Raw genomic sequence first — 18,590 nt, forward strand, 5'->3', positions numbered from 1 at the left:
TTTACTCAGTCTTCAGTCACTGGAGATAATTTTTCTTGGCAAGGTAAAAACAAAGTTTTGGGATGGCTGACAAATAATGCAAATCTTAATTCTTTTGGCGGTGTGTTTCAACACTCAAACTCTGCGAGTCCCAGAACCTTGATTTTCTTCAGAGGCATTAGGTAAAAAGAAAATGATGCGAGACTTACCTTCTGAAAGACCTGATAGTTGGATTTAGACCAGATGTCAAGCTGCAGCAAGAAAAAAAAAAGATGTATTAACATACATGGATTCTTTGGCATGAAAGTCACACAAATGTCTTATTATTAGGCAATTTGTTGCCAAAAACTGGTAACTCCAAATTCAGAAATAAACAGGCAACTTGGAGATATAGCAGCACTGAAAGGCTGTGCCAACAGGAGAGCATTCATCTCTCCCTTGGGTTTCCTGTGTGCGGCAAACTGCTCTAGCACAGCTCAGGCTCTCAGAATTCCCCACATCACATTCTTTTGCTGGACTCTGCTGAGTTAATTCCTCCCAGAACGAATGTGCAAAGCCACTCTGCTGACCTCTTTGAAATCCCAGTTTCCCTAAAATGCCTAAGGGAAACTGCCAACTAATACTGGCAAAGTGAAGGGCCAGTAGAGATTCCCAGTACTTATTTGTACATATCTTATCATTTAGGTGCCAGCTGCACCTGTGTTGAATACGAAAACCCAACAGCAGTTTTAAACTTAGATCTCTTTCTAGACTCCAAGCCAGACCCTCATTTGCATTCTGTCCAGACAGCCATTAGGATTTCCTATTACTAATCTGATGACCTGGCACACACAATTTACATGTGTGGCACTATTAATTGCAACAGGAGAGTATTATGTTTGTATCAATAGAAGTAGTTCATTTTTACATATACCAGGCTGAGGAGGTACTCGAATTCTTGGCACTAAAGATTTAACACAAGAAAACCTGTCTTATGTGAAATTCCACTATGAAGGATATACCTTTCATTATCTTTCAAGACTCAGCTACTGACGCTTAATATATGAGGAAAGTTAATTAAACAAACTGTGGCACTTCTTATTGAAATAAAGAACCTGGAGTGCATTCATGCAATTAATTTTGATGGGATGAACGAGCCCAGAGATTCCAAGATGTTAGCATATGTCTGCTACTGTATAATGCTATAGACTGAAGAGGGTCACTGTTTTAAGCACAAAGGGTGCCTATACACGAGCAGCGAGGTTGCTCCAATGTGCTGTAATTACCACACTCCAGCAGCCTCCGGCATCTCATGCATCAGTGTCCCCGCACTTAAAAATGGCAGCAGGGATGCCGTTTTGAAGCATGGGGACACCAATACACGAGATGCTCCAGGTGCTTTAATCAGAGTGGCTCTTGGAATAAAGCGCTGCTGCCCTCCCCAGCACGTGTACAAATGCTCAAAGACCTTGACCTGCCTAATCCCAACCAACAATCCCCATTAATATCTCTTTAATCATAGTATCGTAGTACTTAGGGTCGGAAGGGACCTAAACAGATCATCAGGTCCAACCTCCTGCCCCGGGCAGGAATGGGTGCTGGGGTCATATTACCCCAGCCAAATATTTGTCCAGCCTCCTCTTGAAGACCCCCAAGGTAGGAGAGAGTACCACCTTACTTGGGAGCCCATTCCAGAGCCTGGCAGCCCTAACTAAAGTAATGTCTCCTGACGTCCAGCCTGAACCTTCTCTCTAACAGTTTGTGGCCATTATTCCTAGTAACCCCGGGGGGTGCTCGGGGGAACAGAGCCTCCCCCAATTCTCGCTGGTCCCCCCCTGGTGAGTTTGTAAATGGCCACCAGATCCCCTCTCAGGCCCTTTAGCCTCTCTTTGTAGGGCCTGCCCCGCAGCCTCTGGACCATGCGAGCGGCCCTCCTCTGCACCCTCTCAATGCTAGCCACATTTCTCTTGAAGTGCGGCGCCCAGAACTGGAGGCAGTACTCTAACTGTGGTTTGACCAGTGCCGCATAGAGGGGAAGGATCACCTCCCTGGACCTGCTTGTGATGCATCTGTAGATGTACGACAAGGTGCGGTTATAGCCTTACTGACCACTTCCTCGCACTGGCAGCTCATGTTCTTCCTGGAGTCAACAATGACTCCAAGATCCCTTTCTGCCACTGTGTTGACAAGAAGGGTGTCCCCAGCGTATAGGCATGTTGCTGGTTCCTTCTCCCTAGATGCAGCACCTTGCAGTTGTCTGCACTGAACTCCATCCTATTCTCATCCACCCACCTCTGTAACCTGTTTAGATCTAGCTGGATTCTGTGCCTCCCCTCCAGCGTGCCCGCCTCGCCCCACAACTTGGTGTCGTCAGCGAATTTGGACAGCATGCTTTCCAAACCCACATCCAGATCACTGATGAAGATGTTGAACAGTACAGGCCCCAGGACCAAGCCCTGAGGGACTCCACTGCCCACATCTCTCCAGAATGAAAACAACCCACCCACCACCACTCTCTGGTTGCGACCATCTACCCAATTTGCCACCCATCTGAATGTGTGGGCATCAATGCTGCAGTCACCTAGTTTTTTTTTTTTAAGAGGATGTGGTAGGAAACCATGTCAAAGGACTTCTTAAAGGCCAGGAAGACGGCATCCACCCCAACACCCTCATCCAGGGACTGTGTGACCTGACCATGGAAAGAAACCAGGTTAGTCAGGCAGGACCTGCCCTCAGTGAACCCAATCTTTTATTTAAGATACAAAAAAGCAAGTAAAAGCATTAAAGGAATTTAGCTGTCTTGGAATGTTAAGCATGGTAATAAACGTCCTCTCCAGACACAGGGAAAAGAAGTTAGCTGAGATGGCAGTGAGCTGCTGTTATCAAAGTCCAATCCTGTCTGTTGGGGAAAGGATGCAACAGGGGAGAGAAAAAAACCCAGCAAAGACAGAAGCAGGAGCTCCTCATTATGGTACTTACTCTTACCTGTAACCTCATTGTAGAAGAAACGTGGGAACAGCATGTGGTTTTACCAGCCATACTGAACCATTGCCAACTCCTTCCCATATTAGGCTATTAAGATATTTTTTCTTTTAGTTCTTTTCAGGACATGGCCTTCCAGCAGTGTTGCAAAAGAATCTTAGCTGCCTATGCTGGAGTCCTACTAATCCAAAAGAGAAAAATAGGGAAGAAAAATAACGTGGGGAAACGGAAAGGATGGACAAAGGAGGAAGTGACAGCAGAAACCCATGTCTCATATTCCAGGTATTGATTAGGAATTGAAAGCCTAGGGTGGTAGAGATATCTGGGTCTGTTTTTCCAGTCCAGACTGACCAGGATCCTACCTTTCAGGATCAAGGCAATGAAGGCCAGGGTTATGCTGTTGTAAAAGGTGATGGTCACAACAGCTATGATGGTCCATCCAGCCTGCTCATTTATTACTAATGCCATGGTTTCCCCACAAATTATCTTCACAAAGGACACAAAGATGAAGCGATGGGCAGAATTGCCTATACTGTTTTCTCCACCAATGACACTTTGTTCATTATTTTTTAATTTGCCCTGCTTTTGCTCATCAGTCACAAATTTAACACAGTCCGTGGGTGGTAACGGGCCTTTTTATTTGGGCTAATCCAATCCAATTGGTGTACGAGCTTTTGTGTAATACAGGTGACCTAGTAGGTATTATTAAAAGCAGGTTTCTCTTGATCACTGTTCTGCTTAATCTTTCCCACCTGTTCTATAGCACACGTGGAGACATTTCCCACTCACTAGGATGGCAGTTTTGTGGGGTCTGAATATACCCACATAAGGGCTCCAGGATCATGTGGGATACAGCGGAGAATGAAGAACAAGAAAAGCATTAGCGTGGGAAACTTGCATCCCTGCAAGTTTCATCCAAAATCAGGCAAAAAACAAAGTTATAGATATTTAATTGATTCCCCCATTATACCCTATGGCCGGATCTCTGAGGCAGCTCCGAAGCTTTGGAGCCGCTTCGAGGCAGAAACCAAGTCCGGAGCTCCAGATTGGATCGCTGCTGACTCGCACAGGCCTATCTAACAACAAGACCCAATTAAATTAAACGGACCTTGTTTTAGAGTTAAGAAAAAAGTAGCGTACTTCTGCAAGAGTCCACCATACAATTTTAACAAAATCCCATAAACAAGTCCACCTGAACCACTGTGCCTCTTCAGAGACAGTAAAGTCTACATTCATTTGCCAGCAATTGTGCTGATCTGTGTGAATATTTATCAGCTTCAGCCTGTCCCTACAACAAGGGCATTTCTACTAGGCTTTTGCGGGTGGTGTGTCTACAAATTAAGCTGGAGCGGGTGTACAGGGGCCAAAGCAAACGCCCCTCATTCTGCTCTATTTAGATTCACAGGCAAGGAAACTCTTAAGCTAGACTTAAGATGCCAAGTTCTGTAGATGCCTTACCTGCCATCCAAACGCACATCCCAGTACACATACAAGACTTGAAGAAGGGAGACAGAGTCTGTCCCTCTTTTCCACACCTTCAAGTTGCCTTACTACTTATAGGGCCTAGTGTGTTTGTAACAATATATTAGCAAAACCTCACACAAACCCCTCAAAACCAAAAGCTCAGGCTTGCTGTGGATTTTTACTCCAGACTTTCAGCTTCCACTTTACAATTCATTTATATTTTTGAAGTTTTCTCCCCTGCCAGAAAGGCTAAAAACATGATTTTTAAAGTGATAGTACCTGCAAAGCATTTAAAGAGGACAGCATGCTTTCCCCCATTTATCCGTTAGAGCCCTAAGGACTCTGCAGTCACAGATTTTTTGCTAAGTCAATTAATCACAGGAAAGAAGGGCCAGAAGGGACCTCAGGGGACCTGCTGAAGGCAGGATCATCCATGCCTATACTATCCCAGACAAATATTTGTCTAACCTGTGCTCGTGCACTCCCAGCAAGAGGGATCCACAGCCTCTCTAGGGAATCTGTTCCAGTGTTAACCATTCCCGGAATGAGAAACTTCATAGTAGCTCATCTCAATCTTTCTCATTGCAATATGTCCATTACATTTTGTCCTGTCCTCTTCTTTCCAGACCTTCTTGTGACTTAGAGCCCCCCCACTTCTGTCTGCTCTTACTGAAACTAAACTAATAGCAGTTTTCCCAACCTTTCCTTGGCACGTCACTTTCTCTAGACTGCTAAATAATTTTGTTGCTCCCCTCTGGATTCTCTCCATATCATCCACATCTTGCTTCAACTAGTGCCCCACTGAATCTAGCGCTCCAGATGGGGCCAGGGGAGTGATGAACAGAGCAGGAGAATCACTCCTGGTGACACTTATAAATGCATCTAGGAGGCTAGCGGCTTTTCTGCAATAATATTACAGCGTTGATTCTTATTCAGCTGGTGATCTACTATAAGCCCCAGATCTTTTTCTGCAGTACTGCAGTCTGTATTTTGTGCGTTTGACTGTTCCTTTCTAAGGATACAGCTCTGAATGTGCCCTTATTAAATTTCATCCATTTATTCATCATTTTTGTAAGGGAACGTTATTTTGTGGTAACCAGTTGCCCAGCATTTGGTTTGGTCTCCTTGTCCTTCAGGAACCTGCCTCCTGCTCATTGGTTAACTTATTTAAAGGCTGTGTTATTCCATAAGACAGGTCCCGGGAGTAAAGGAGTCAAAGCTGGAGTGTCCAGTTTATAGACATGGGGTGAAGAAAGCCAGAAGCTCAAGCTGGTAAGCCTGGCTAAAGAGAGAACAACATACCAGCTGGAACTCAGGAAATCAGGGGGTAAACTGCTGAAGATCACTAAATGCTGCTCAGTACTCTGGCCAACCTTGTAGGGAAGAAAGCTTGAGTTGATGCTGCAGAAGACAGGAAGTGGAGCCAGGCCCCTAAACAGCCCAGTGAAAGAGACTCTCGTCAAAATAAACACTGTCTTAAATATTTATTGATATAAAAAACATTGATTATGTTAATCTCTGAGCCAGAACTGAATCCAGGGCTTCTAGTTGCTCATTATTTCTAAACAGTACCACTCGGAAGGACAAAACAGCACTGGGGCCTTGCACAAAGCTATTTACATCCTGGCCCAGTTTACAGACTCGCTACTGTACAGATGGGTATTTCTACTGACTTACAGCTAAGCACTTGCAGAAGGCTTTGCTGGGCTGGCGCTATACTTGGAAGCTGTTTGGGACAAATATGGTATCACTGTATACAATACACATACACCACCCAATAGTAAATCTGTTCATGCAATAACTTCACATTTCCAAGACTAACTCATTTACCTAAATGAGTAACCCTTATGAGTACTTTCATAACCCTTAATGTTAATGCTGCACTGGCCTCCTCTTTGCCATTTAACTGTATTACTGCCGATACATTTTAACAAATCATTCCTAAGGGAAAGGAGAAATGCAGCTGAGTGAGACTTGTGGGAGAAAAGAGGAACAAACCATATTAAATCAGTTCTGCTAAAGTTTACTTTCTTAAAGAGAGTGATTCAGAAACAAAGGGGGGGAAATGTTCTTTTGTCTACTTCCTTCATTATGGTAAAGAACAGCTGGTTATTTTTAATTCTTTGCATTATGATAATGCCCCCAAACTCAAAACAGAATCACAGCTCTTTAGAAGACACAAAGTCCCTGCTTCAAAGAGGTTACAATCTGATCTGAGACAAATTAAAACAACAGAGCATGGCAAACACAGAAGGGGTAATCAAGGGTAAGAGTAGTTAAGTTTAAATGGTTCCACAGGTTTGTACTCTAAGTTGAGTAACTCCCTATCATTTGATTTTGACCCCAGACTTGCATATTAACTGGCCTAATTTCTTGGAGATGCGACAGCAGAAGTGGGTTTTGAAGAGGAATTTGGAGTTGGAGAAGGTAAGAGTGCCCCTCTGGAACATTTCATGAATGAGGTTTCATGCATAAGGGATTACCGTATTAACTCGAATACAAGACAGTCCCCCGCCCCTGCCAACATCCTCCCTTCGGCACCAAAATTGCTACGTTTGATAAACCTACTTTTTTTTTTTTTTTTTTTTAAACAGAAATGTTTGTGTCCCCCAAATCAAATCAGCCAAATCAATTCCAAAGCCATGAGTCATTCAAGAACCATATGTGGCCCTGCTACAGGCAAGCATCCATCACCCAGGCTGGGGCTTCACGTGCTTCCAAATCCTTTGGCAATCAACCTACATGCAGGCTCAAACCCAGAGGCTTGGGGTTTGGTTGCCCCCTGAGTTTTGCTTGCCCTTGGCCGTACGGCACAGGAACAAGCTAGGGAGGAGTCTCTCATTTCCATTATGTGGGCAGAACCTAGCACAAAGATAGGTTAATGCAGCTCATTTGAATAAAATATATGGTACTGCCCATTAAACACAGTCTCTCAGTGCCAACTCTTTTTCAAGTCATGGTGAGCCACTGTACTGCATACATTTCAACTTCCTTTTCACCCCCACAACTGAGCTGTATCTTTCTTTCCCATTTCCAATAATTCCTGCTTCTTCACCATCCTTAAAAGTCTGGCAAACATCACCAAACAGGGCCCAAAACAGTTCGCCAACAATTCCTCTGTTGCACCCTCTCTCAGCCTGTCACATATGATTAGTGTGATCTCACCCTCCATGAGGTGAGGCTGGTCCAGGGTGCCCGGAGCATCATGTGCATAAACATTTTTGGAGCTTACTAGGGCCCATGAAAAGAGCACCCGGTTCCAGTCAAGAATGGGGGCTAATTAGCACATGGTTCCTTGGGAGGCGGCAGTATCTAGAGCATACATTAAGCAGTGCTGAGCTGTGGAGTCATCGTAGCTTGAAATGCTGATGACTCTGCTGCAGTGCAGCCCAACGAATAACACAGCAAATCATGAGTGTTTTGATTTTGAACTAATATCATGCATGGTTTGTATTTAATATAAATAGGTGCCCAAAGTGCTGCTTTAAAATGTGTTGATCAAGTACCTGTGCCAAAACTTGCAGGAGTTCAAAAAAGGTAACATGCATCTATTCTGGATGAACTATGTCCATGGGTAATATATGTAAATAACTACAGCTATGTTTAGTTAGAATTAAGAATTAGGTATCTTATAATCAGGGTTGTCTTATATTCAAGTAAACACGATAATATGCAGACAAGCATGGCAGCCTCTATATGGCCAGTGGACAACTGGCCACTTATGGCTAGTATTACTGACAAAGTAGGGGGGAATAAATGAGGTATAAAGAGAGAAACAGAAATGGGTTGTCATATAGGTCCTTCAAAATAATGTTGTGAAACTTCATCTGAAAGAAATAGAGGGAATGTCTGTGGCAGGCCACGTACACAAGGAAGTTGACCTTCATAGCTCCATCCAGTACGGAGCACAGGAAGAAATATGGATGTGGAGAAAGTGGAGTTTCTGATAACAGAAATGTGCCTGGTTGATAAACTACCTCAACAAATTAAGACAAACCGCCTTGATTTAAAATGTGCTGTCTAGCTACTTTCATCCAATTTAAGGGTGCGTGTTTAACTGCAAATAGATATGCTATAATTAGAGCACATGCTTGTTATATAATTTTGTTAATTTCTAGTGATCACTCTGCAAGTAAAATATATGATCCTCTTCATTTTGATTAAAAATAATCTTTAACTATAAAAATGTCTGAGTTCGATGCTACATTATCATGACCTCAACAGGTTCTGAATATTTATCTGGCATGAAGACTAAAGAGCAGAAAAAGTAATAAATGTCATACAGACCCAATGCTAGCCAAGCTTAAAAAATAAAAACCATATACAAGCATCTTAAATGGCTGCCCACCCTTCCCCATGAAAACGGAGGAATAAGACAAAGGCGTACTAAAGATTGCATTGTTACAGGTCTATTATTCCTCAACTTTTCACTTTCAATCAAGACACACATTTGTAACTAAAAAACTGCTGAAAGCACAATTTCAGGGCATCCTCTGAATGTGAATTAAACTGGGGCTTTTTTTCCCAGTGCCCCTCTCTCCCCACCCACCCCCAGCATAAGTAACAAGAGGCCATTTTCTGAAGGTCGTCTGAACGATTTCAAAGGCGATAACAAATCAAAATGTTCCCTGCATCTAATATCAAACAGGTCTGGTGCCAACACTTATTAGAGGAATCGGATTCAACCCCCCCTCCCTTCACCCAAACACACACACATCCAGCTTTGAAGTGGAAAGAATGCGGGGATCAGAAATTACCCGAGAGACAGTTCTGGCTGTCTTTGAAGCTTTCCTTTGATACTACTACTTCTTTTCCTCTCTTACGCTAGGAGGCTAAAAGCTGCCTTTTCTTATTGATATGGGGTAATTAATGAAGCCATAGCATTAACATAACCCAAGTTTCTTAACATGGTAATTCAACTGAGACATTTATGTTTCTTTGGTTAGGGCTAACAGATGCAAAATTATAAACTTGGCCAGGTAGGGATGTTAAGCCCCCACTGCAAATGTGCCATGTCATGGGTCTTGTTAGTTCCTGTACTTACAGAGAAGCGGCGTGTCATCATGCCAAGCAAATCTCAATGCAGTCTTGTGTTTATTAACAGAATTAGGCTACTAATGGCTTAGTTTATGAAAAACCTGCCCTGCAAGGATGAGCTGCATGGATTTATTTGCTCAGAAATCTGAATGGCACTAGTAATAATTGCTTCCCATGTTTGGATTCCAGTGCAGAGTAAGTATGTCCAAGTTTGAAATTAGGGGTGGCACAATGCCATCACTATAGCTACAGCTAATTAAAATGCCTCAGTATGTGGTGGATGCAATGGGCCAGCAAAGTGAGCTGAGGAAACTGCAGAATAATCAGAATATAGAATCTACTCCATGGCAAAGGCTGCCAGATCTCACTTATTTTTTTTATTTTCCTTTTGAAAAAAAATACGTCACCAAAAATTAATTGAGTTGTATAGTCGGGCAACCTGGCAAAGGCATGTTCTGCAGGTCTTGTGAATAATTCATAATATAAGTACAATCAAACTTGTATTAAACCTCCCCTGCACTTTTCAGAAATCCACCCATTCTTAATTTTTGGCCAGAATGGAGGAATCTTAAAAAAGCCAAAACAGAAATAAAACAGGTTTCAACCCATGCAAGGTTATGACCATCAGCTAAATCTATTTTTTCCATCTTCATTTTAAATCTGGTATCACTTCTCCTTGTCCATATAAAAATGGACTAGCTGCGGTAGAGGCCGATTCTTCGGAAGCTCTCACAACTCTGCCAATGTACTTCCATAACAATCTCTAAAAACCTGACTGTGCTAATCTCAGTTTTCTTGTGCAAATGCCAGACTTCAAAATAATGCCAAATAAATGGTTTAGCAATGTCCAGGTGAGACCACCACACTAACTGCATCTGTAATCCCAGCCATGCCTGGCCTCTGGTTTTTAGAGTACCAGCATGTATACCACTCCCCACAAATCTCTATTTGTGTTTTGTTCACATTTGCAGCCCAGAGGACCCTGACACCGTTTTCCTTTTAAAAATCAAAACCACACAAAAGTTGGCTATACCTCTATTCTACCTACAAGTCTCTCCCACTCCATTCTCTCCCCCTATCAACTACCAAATCCACCTTCACATATAATCCTCCAATTCTGGCATCCTTTTCCTTGCTTGGCATATTCTTGTTAGGGGGCTAGTCTTACCTGAGTTGCCTATCAGTCAGAAATTCCCTTCCTACTCTATTTCCTCCAAGATGCTTCCTTTCTACATTTTACTTTCAATGGTTATTAGATCTGCCTCCCAGAAGCACTAGCAGGATTAAGTGAATACTGTCTGTAAAGCAATTTGGCCAAGTTCAAACTTCCCTCTCTATTCAGCTTATGATAAAGACAGAAATGTAGGAACTGCCACACCACCTAAGACCACTTAGTTGAGATTGTTTGCTTCCGACTGTGAATATCATATGCATCCTGGCAATATATAAGAAATTCTAAAACAGACAATTATGAAGTAACCTGCTCATTAGGACAATATCTCCCAAATGCCCAGTGAGATTCTGAACGTTACTCTCTTTCTCTGTCTTTTATGCAAAAAACATGTTATCTGAACTCCTTATAAGCTTTTCCTTTCGCTTCTATTCCTCTGTCTCTCTTCCAAATGCTGCTTTTCTCAGCTCAGGCTGGGAACTGAAAAGCTAGAGTAGCGCTGTGAAACCTCACTCAAGTGCTTTATCCAAAGTGCCTGCTGAAAAGGAATTGGACTCAACTGTGATAGCAATTGACTATAATCGCTCGTTCCCAGCAGGGCCAATAAGTAAAATGAATCGTTGCAAGAGTACAACCCCACTCTTCCTCACCAATTACCAATGTAGTTAATTAGGGAACAACCAGGAGCCCCCTGTTTGTCAATCTACGTTCCAGTTGGCTCAAATAACAAGCTACATATTTATTCTCTGCTTCGCACCAAATCTAGTCCCAATTTAAGTGGATAAAATGGGATGGAGCTGTGCCTCTTCACACCTGCAATCAAATCTGGGCCTAAGTCCAAGATTGGTAAAGATCTGGGTTGGCCCACTGGAACTGTACGTGCATCGCCATGCAAATGACACGGATCCACTCAGACAAGGTTCTTTGGGTGATCCACTCAGCCTCTTCACTGCAGGAGTTTGCAGAGCCTGGGAGTCGAGCTAACACGATATACTACTCTTGAGACTTAACACTGACCTAACCAACTGTCCAACGCTGGGCCCCGTTTCATGAATAACCTTTATCAGTTTGCTTGTAACTAAATGTGGTATTACTATATTTCAAGGGAGCTTAAAAAGGCATGAGAATCAGACAAAATATGCCACACACCTGAGTGCCACATGATATAAGAACTTATCATCAAGCTCTATCAGTGCTTTAAGGAGAGTAAGAGTATCATTTTTCTTTGCAAGACAAACTTTTGAAGCTCAAGAAGTCAGTTTTTTTTCAGTAACATTCAGAATTTCTCTCTTGCTCCATGGTGTATAGTAGAGAGATTTTTGTTCCATATGTGTAGTTACAGCTGATTTGCATTTTTAAGCAGGCTTTAAAAAAAATACCAGGCAATTCTTGTTTTTCTATTTCCCTCTTTTTGTTTCCCCCAAAGGGGAAATTTCTCACCTGGAAAATGAAGTTGTACTTCTCTTCAGTAAATCAACTCCTAACCTCTTCTGCAGAAAAGAGGATCAAACTCAGAGCTACTGAACCTAGGGTCAGTTCGTAATGTGCTGCTATATGTTAAAACACAGTTATCTCTTTTGAAAGAAAAAAACCCCCCATCACCTCATTATAACATGGCCTATGGGTGCTGCGTACTCATCTACCTATAATGAGCTTTGTATTTTAATAGGATTCATAATAAGAAGAGAAAGCTCCAGAGAAAATGTGAAAAGCAAAGGTGCTTAGTACTTGTTACTGGCAAAGAGCGAGTCCTAGCGGGTATCTCAACAAGAGAGCCCATTCCATTCGGAGGAGAGAAACCAACTGAGCTGAAGGCTGTCAGGTCCCATTACCTTCTTCTGATGCTCTACAGAGAGCCATACGGAGTGTATGCAGTCAAAAGAAATTAGGGGGTTCAAGCAGGGTGAATTCTTCATAAAGCAAATCACTCATGGAAACAGGTTACCCCTCCTTTAATAGCTGCTGTTCAAGATGCATTATTTCCAACAAACAACTTACTGAGGACAACCAATGATTTCATTGCCGAGCTTATCAAGTTGAGTGCAAAAACTAGCCCAAGATTTCCCAGTGGCTCTCAAAAAAAGAGAAATGCTGAACCCTGGGCTATTGATGAGCTGGTACACTGACAAAAATATTCCCTCAGTAGACACTATTAATGAGGCAACTGGGGTCTAAGGTGATAAATTAGAATTTCAAGCAGGGGCATCAAGGCTTAGAGAAAAATCAGATGTTTGGGTATGAAAATTCTGAGCAAAGTATGTTAAATTTAAAGTGAAATGCTTTACACATTTAATCAAAAATGAAATGCTTTCATTTTTTAAACAAAATCCTCATAATTTCTCAAGCAAGAAGCAACTGTGGCCACCTGAAACCCAAGATCTTGCTCCTGCCTTTGTTTCAAGGTAATTTGCATCATCACAGAACCTCACAGGAGGTGAGAGGCTTCATACCAGCTATGAACCGACTGCCCGGAGGAGTTTTCCATCTATTGACTCTGTGAAATCCTATGAAATATGAACTTTCATTTCTACCCAGGAGAACTTTTACAATCTTTTCTCCAGTGCCTGATGAAGGGTGTTTATGCCCGAAAGCTTGCAATTAAAGATTATTTTTGCAAAAACCTTGTTGATCTAATAAAAGATACCATTTCTACTACAAGTCCTTACATAACATCAGAACAGATACTTAGGATGGTTTCATGTTAGCACAGACACTTGTGATGGGATCCTTCTTTTTTTTTTTTTTTTTATATGCTTTAAAAAAAGAAGACATCACAAGCATAAATTTTAAACTGCTGGAAATGCAATCAACGTACCTTGCCATCTTCGGTGTAGACGTTTTCATTATATCCTTTTACTATCGTCCGGTCAATGAAGAGACTCCGCATCACCACTATCACTTTTAGCACTTTTCCTAGGGTAACCTGTCAATTAAAGGATAACAAAACCAAAGTTGAATGAGAGCTGGTGATGTCGGCATTCACAAGGTCATGGAGTTAACAGCTCACGTCGTTAAAATTTCAGTTTGCAACATTTTACTGAAAGACTAAAATAAACATCTGAAAGATGTGTGTGTGAAGAAGAGGCAGATTAAAAGACATGGAATAAACAGTGTCATTCATTTGTGACTAAAAAATGTATGAATTCATGACATTCACTAGTGCAGACAGGACATTGTCAAGCAACTCTCTCCCACTTACCTTAACAAAACAATTCAATATGTCAAAAATAATGAGCAAATGTTATTATTTTCAACATATTTTCTATGCCTTATGCCTTCAACATTACTGCATTCTTAGAAAAATACTTTAGAAAAAAAAAGCAATTAGATTTTGCTCACCCTGCCCTTGAAATACATGTTATGGGTCTGAAGCAAAACATTTTCGCACTAATAAAAACGTAAAGCCTGAAAGCTGTTTAAAAAAGGGGAAGAAGTTACAGTGGGAAGAAGCTGGAGTTACGAAACAGAGTAAAGTAGCATTTTCAATGGTTTCTCATTTACTCTTGTAAGGGGTCAAAGTGAAGAGAGTAAAATTGGCATCAAGGGAAACAGGCAGAGGCTGGCTGAGTATAGAAACAAAAATAATCCTAAATTATATTATTGACAAAATACAATTAAGACAACATTTTAATATAAAAATCAATCTGCATTTCAAAGATTAATTTGCATTTCAAGATTGTTAACAAGATACATGTCTAACATGGATTTTTGTCTTTGTGCTTTGCTACACATACAGCCTCACAGAGTTTTCCCTCCACCATAAAAAAAACACAGAAGTCAGAACTGGAAAATACCTGCTGGTTTATTTAAATCCATCTCCCTGCAAGTGGAGGACAGCTTTCTATTATATTTTCCAGCATTTTGTCCAGTCACGATTAAAGCATACTAGAGGGACTGTGCTTCTACTGCAAACCTCAGACAATTTCATAGATTTTAGGGGCTGGAAGGGACCTTGCAGATCATGGGGTCCAGCTCCCCTGCATGTGGGTGGGAAAGACTGCTGGAGTCAGGTGATCCCAGCAAATGGATGTCAAGAGAAGATCACCAGGGTGGGTGACTGTACCACTTCTGGGGGAAGCCTGCTCCAGACCCTCGGCACTTGGCTTGTAAAAAAGTTTTTCCTTATGTCTAGCCTGAAGCCAACTTCAATCAGCTTGTGCCTATTATTTTTTGTCCTTCCCGGGGGGGCCTTGGTGAATAGATGCTCCCCCAAACCCTGATATACTTATACGCTGCATCCAAGACCCCTCTGAGTCTTCTCTTCTCCAGGCTGAACAGTCTCAAGTCCCTCAGCCTCTCCTCATATGTCTTGGTCTCCAGACCTCTAACCATGCGTGAGGCCCTCCCTCTGGACTTGTATCGAGCTTCTCCGCATCCTTCTTGAAGTGCAGACACAGTACTCCAGCTGCTGTCTCACCAAGGCCGAGTAAAGTGGGAGGATGACACCCTTTGCCCTGCTCGAGATGCCTCGGTGGGTGCATGCTAGCGTTTGGTTAGCTCTGCCAGCTACAGCATCGCATTGGTGGCTCATGTTCATTTTGTTGTCAATCGTGACACCCAGGTCTCGTTCAGTTGTGTTGCTAGCAAGCAGAGCACTGCCGAACCTGTAAATGTGTTATGGGTTATTTCTCCCCACTCTCCTTACTCTACAGAACACTGCCGAAGAGAGATCAAATCCCTGACCCAAACACATTCTTCTGCTTGAAACAAAGTCACCTAGAAAGACCCTCTTCAGGGTCAGAGCCCTGGACCTTTGGAGGACTATACTGAAGTCCCAAAGAGAAGCAGGGTCTCTAACTTGCATGTAAATGTGCAACAGCCCACTGTGAAAATCTGAGGCAGTGAGGTAAGAACATCTCAAGCACAACTGCACAGTGGACTGACTAGAGGAAGCTGTTGTAAAGCAGACTTCAAAACCCGCTGAAGGAAAGTGCAATAAGGGGGAAGGACCTTCAGCACTGGGTTGGACTGTCCATATTGGGAACTTGCTGTCTTCCTGCCCCATGTTCGGATTTCTTGATGTGTCGGGTTCTCTCCATGGTACTGGAACAGCCGAAAGCATGGCTCGTAGGTGCAGTGAGGCTGGAGTTTCATCAGTAGGTCTCAACTGGGGTGCCTTGAGACCCTATCAAGGATACCATGGAGCCAGAGCTGATGCTGTCACCACTGCAGTCAGGTTGAACTGCTGTGTTCACCTCTGTTTCCAAGACATGCCCAAAGAGCCAGGAACTCCTACTTGTAGCTGTTTCCTGCTCCGACTACAAAAGTGTCTCCTGGAAACAGGGGTATAGGTTGTAACCGTATTGGTCTAAGGACATGGGCAGACAAGATTCCTTGGATAAACCTGATATCTTTTATTAGACCAACTCAAATAGTTGGAAAAATTCTTCTTTGCAAGCTGTCAGGTACACATACTCCTGGAAACAGGTGTGCAGGACAGTTCCACCACAGGGCACCATTGCAGCAGCCTGGAGATAAATCAGGGAAGCAGAAACCTTGAACAGTGGTTCTCAACTGGCGAATGTGTAGCATGCCTGTTACGAAAGTGCCTCACCCAGTTGACAGCTGAGAACACTCATAGGTTTTTCTCATTCAATCTTGACTATTCCCAGGAGGACCAGGTGATTCTGTGTAAAGAAGAAAAGCATCTGATAACAATCCTATGTTCACATCCTCTCTGGAATAAAACTCCTGGCACTCAGTGCTGCTACTGGTGGTGAACAGGTCCATCACTGAGGGGCATCAGCTCTGTGATGCACGCTGGCAGCTATCACCGTTGCCATCACAAACAGGAGTCCACAAGATTGCTGCAAACTCCAGGAGGTGAACAGCCATTGAGCTTATTCTACACGAGTGACACGATGTCCACAACTTAATCACTTCCAGAGAAATGTGGGATGAGTGTATCTCTCCCCATTTGTTTGTGTAGTACATCGTAGACAAGCTGTTCCTCAGGCTCTGACCAATAGGTTTTTGGAGAACACATTAGAAGGCCACATCACTAGCCTAATAGCTTCAAATGCCCCAAAAAATTAAATCAAGTCTGGGAACAAGTCCCTTGAATCTTGTAGGTAGTCCAAGTAGCCCCCACCCCAACCTGTCCTGATATAACTGGTATTAAAATCATTGTCCAGGAAGGAGATGAAAATGGTATCCCTCAACCTACTTTTTTGGATTCTAGCCACTAATGCTATTCTGTGAATACCTGAGGTTGGACTATGACATTTTCATTCACTTAGTCTCTCAGCAGGACATAGACTAATGTGAGCCACAGCTGTGGGACTGCAAGTTTGGCAAGTAGTCATGTATGTGCCTATTAATATATATGGCTTAGAAGCCCAAATGTGACCCAGGGCTTAGCAGTCCCCATCAAGTCCATACTGTGAAGAGCCAGGTTTGATTACATTTTGTATACTAATACATGCAGCCAACTCAAAACATCTCTAAGAGGGTAAGAGGGCATCAGAAAGCATGGAACGACAGAGGTGGCATATTGTAAGCTTGCTACCATAGGTATGAGGTAGATTCATATCTACCGTAAAAAAGAAAGGAGATGCTGCATGGATGGCACTGCTGCCTGTCATCAACCAGAAGAGCTTATCTTAACTTCTTTATTGCAGTTAATTTATCTACAGTTGAGTTACTTCCCTTGAGTACACGCAGATGAAGGGGAAGTGTATGATGACCACTGTACAATGACCTAAGTTGCTGTGTGTACTCTGCTACTGATCTCTTGTACGTGTGACATGGAAGAAATCTGTGGGGCTGGGCAATTCAGAACTGGGAGGGCAAAACAGCGCTTAAAGCTGCTATCACTTCACAACACACTGGATTGCTTTAGGTCTATTAATGGTACAGTGTAAAATCTTACCCTTGATGCATGTCCTTTAAATTTATGTGTGGATTTTTGTTCCTTTCTCTATTACTCACACTGCTTTGCATAGCCATTACATATTTAGCTTTTAATATTCTCCTAAATCAAACCCTTTAATCCCTGATCATTTTTGTTGCTCTTCTCTGAACTCCCTCCAGCTTGTTAATATCTCTGTGGTAACAAGATGCCAAGAACTAAATGCAATGTTCCTTCCTCTTCCGTGAATAAATACCAAGAATGCCACCTTTTAATACCATCAGTCTCCATAGGCTTATGCAGTTCAGAATCTCCATTTGGCTCCACAAAATTTGTTTCCACTATGGGAACAAAGGAAACCAACATCATGCTGCCAAGTGTGCAGTCAAATATTTAAAACTAATATATTAAGAAAACCCATAAACAAATATACTGTCATTTTAAAAATCAAAATACTAAAGACTGTGGATAAATTGGAAAGATCACAAGCCTATTTTTGATTTGTCTTGTTTACAAAATAATAAACGGCAGCTTTTCTTTTAGTTTACTATTACAGTAGGCAATCATATTAAAGGACTTCATTAAATAATCATTAAATAATCCCGGAGATTCCCCACACACATGCTACTTTGCATTTATATTATTTGCCTAAAAATCATTGACATATTTTGATTTTCTAAAAACATTGAGTAGATATTGAAGACGTTAAAAGAGAGTTTCTCTAGGCAAATGAATTGTGAATTTAAGTTTATTTGGTCAGGTATTAGTAAAAGTTGTCTTTTGTGGAAATTCTAAGTTTTATAAATAATCCATTAAAAAGTAAGAGTCAACCTGATTGCTGTTAATATTATATGTGAAAATGTATTTTGTCAACAGTGAGAAGCTACGCAATGAAAAGACTGCATAAAAGTTCATTTTTGTAAGGGACGTTTCTAGGAGGCTAATCGCATATTTTCTTCACACAAAGACACACAAACATAGACACACAATCTTATATCTAAATAAATCACAACGGCTCTTATCAATCACATGCACTTTAGACAGGCAATACACTGCAATGTGATATGTTGTAATGGTATGAGATTGGAGCTGTTATCCTTCTCACAAGTAAAAAAAAAAAAAAAAAAA

General features: G+C 42.0%; 1 protein-coding gene across 1 annotated transcript in view; it reads right to left on the reverse strand.

Moving 5' to 3' along the window:
* MED27 (mediator complex subunit 27) overlaps positions 1–18,590 on the reverse strand; it is a 160,469-nt gene that overhangs the window by 13,229 nt on the left and 128,650 nt on the right. The window contains exons 5-6 of the mRNA XM_019510707.1: positions 13,428–13,535; positions 189–230 (exon numbers count right to left, since the gene is read on the reverse strand). Coding sequence (XP_019366252.1) covers positions 189–230; positions 13,428–13,535 — 150 coding nt within the window. The remainder of the gene's footprint in view (positions 1–188; positions 231–13,427; positions 13,536–18,590) is intronic.

Source organism: Gavialis gangeticus, unplaced genomic scaffold (assembly GCF_001723915.1).
Source record: "Gavialis gangeticus isolate Ggan-Ray unplaced genomic scaffold, GavGan_comp1, whole genome shotgun sequence".
NCBI lineage: Eukaryota > Metazoa > Chordata > Crocodylia > Gavialidae > Gavialis > Gavialis gangeticus.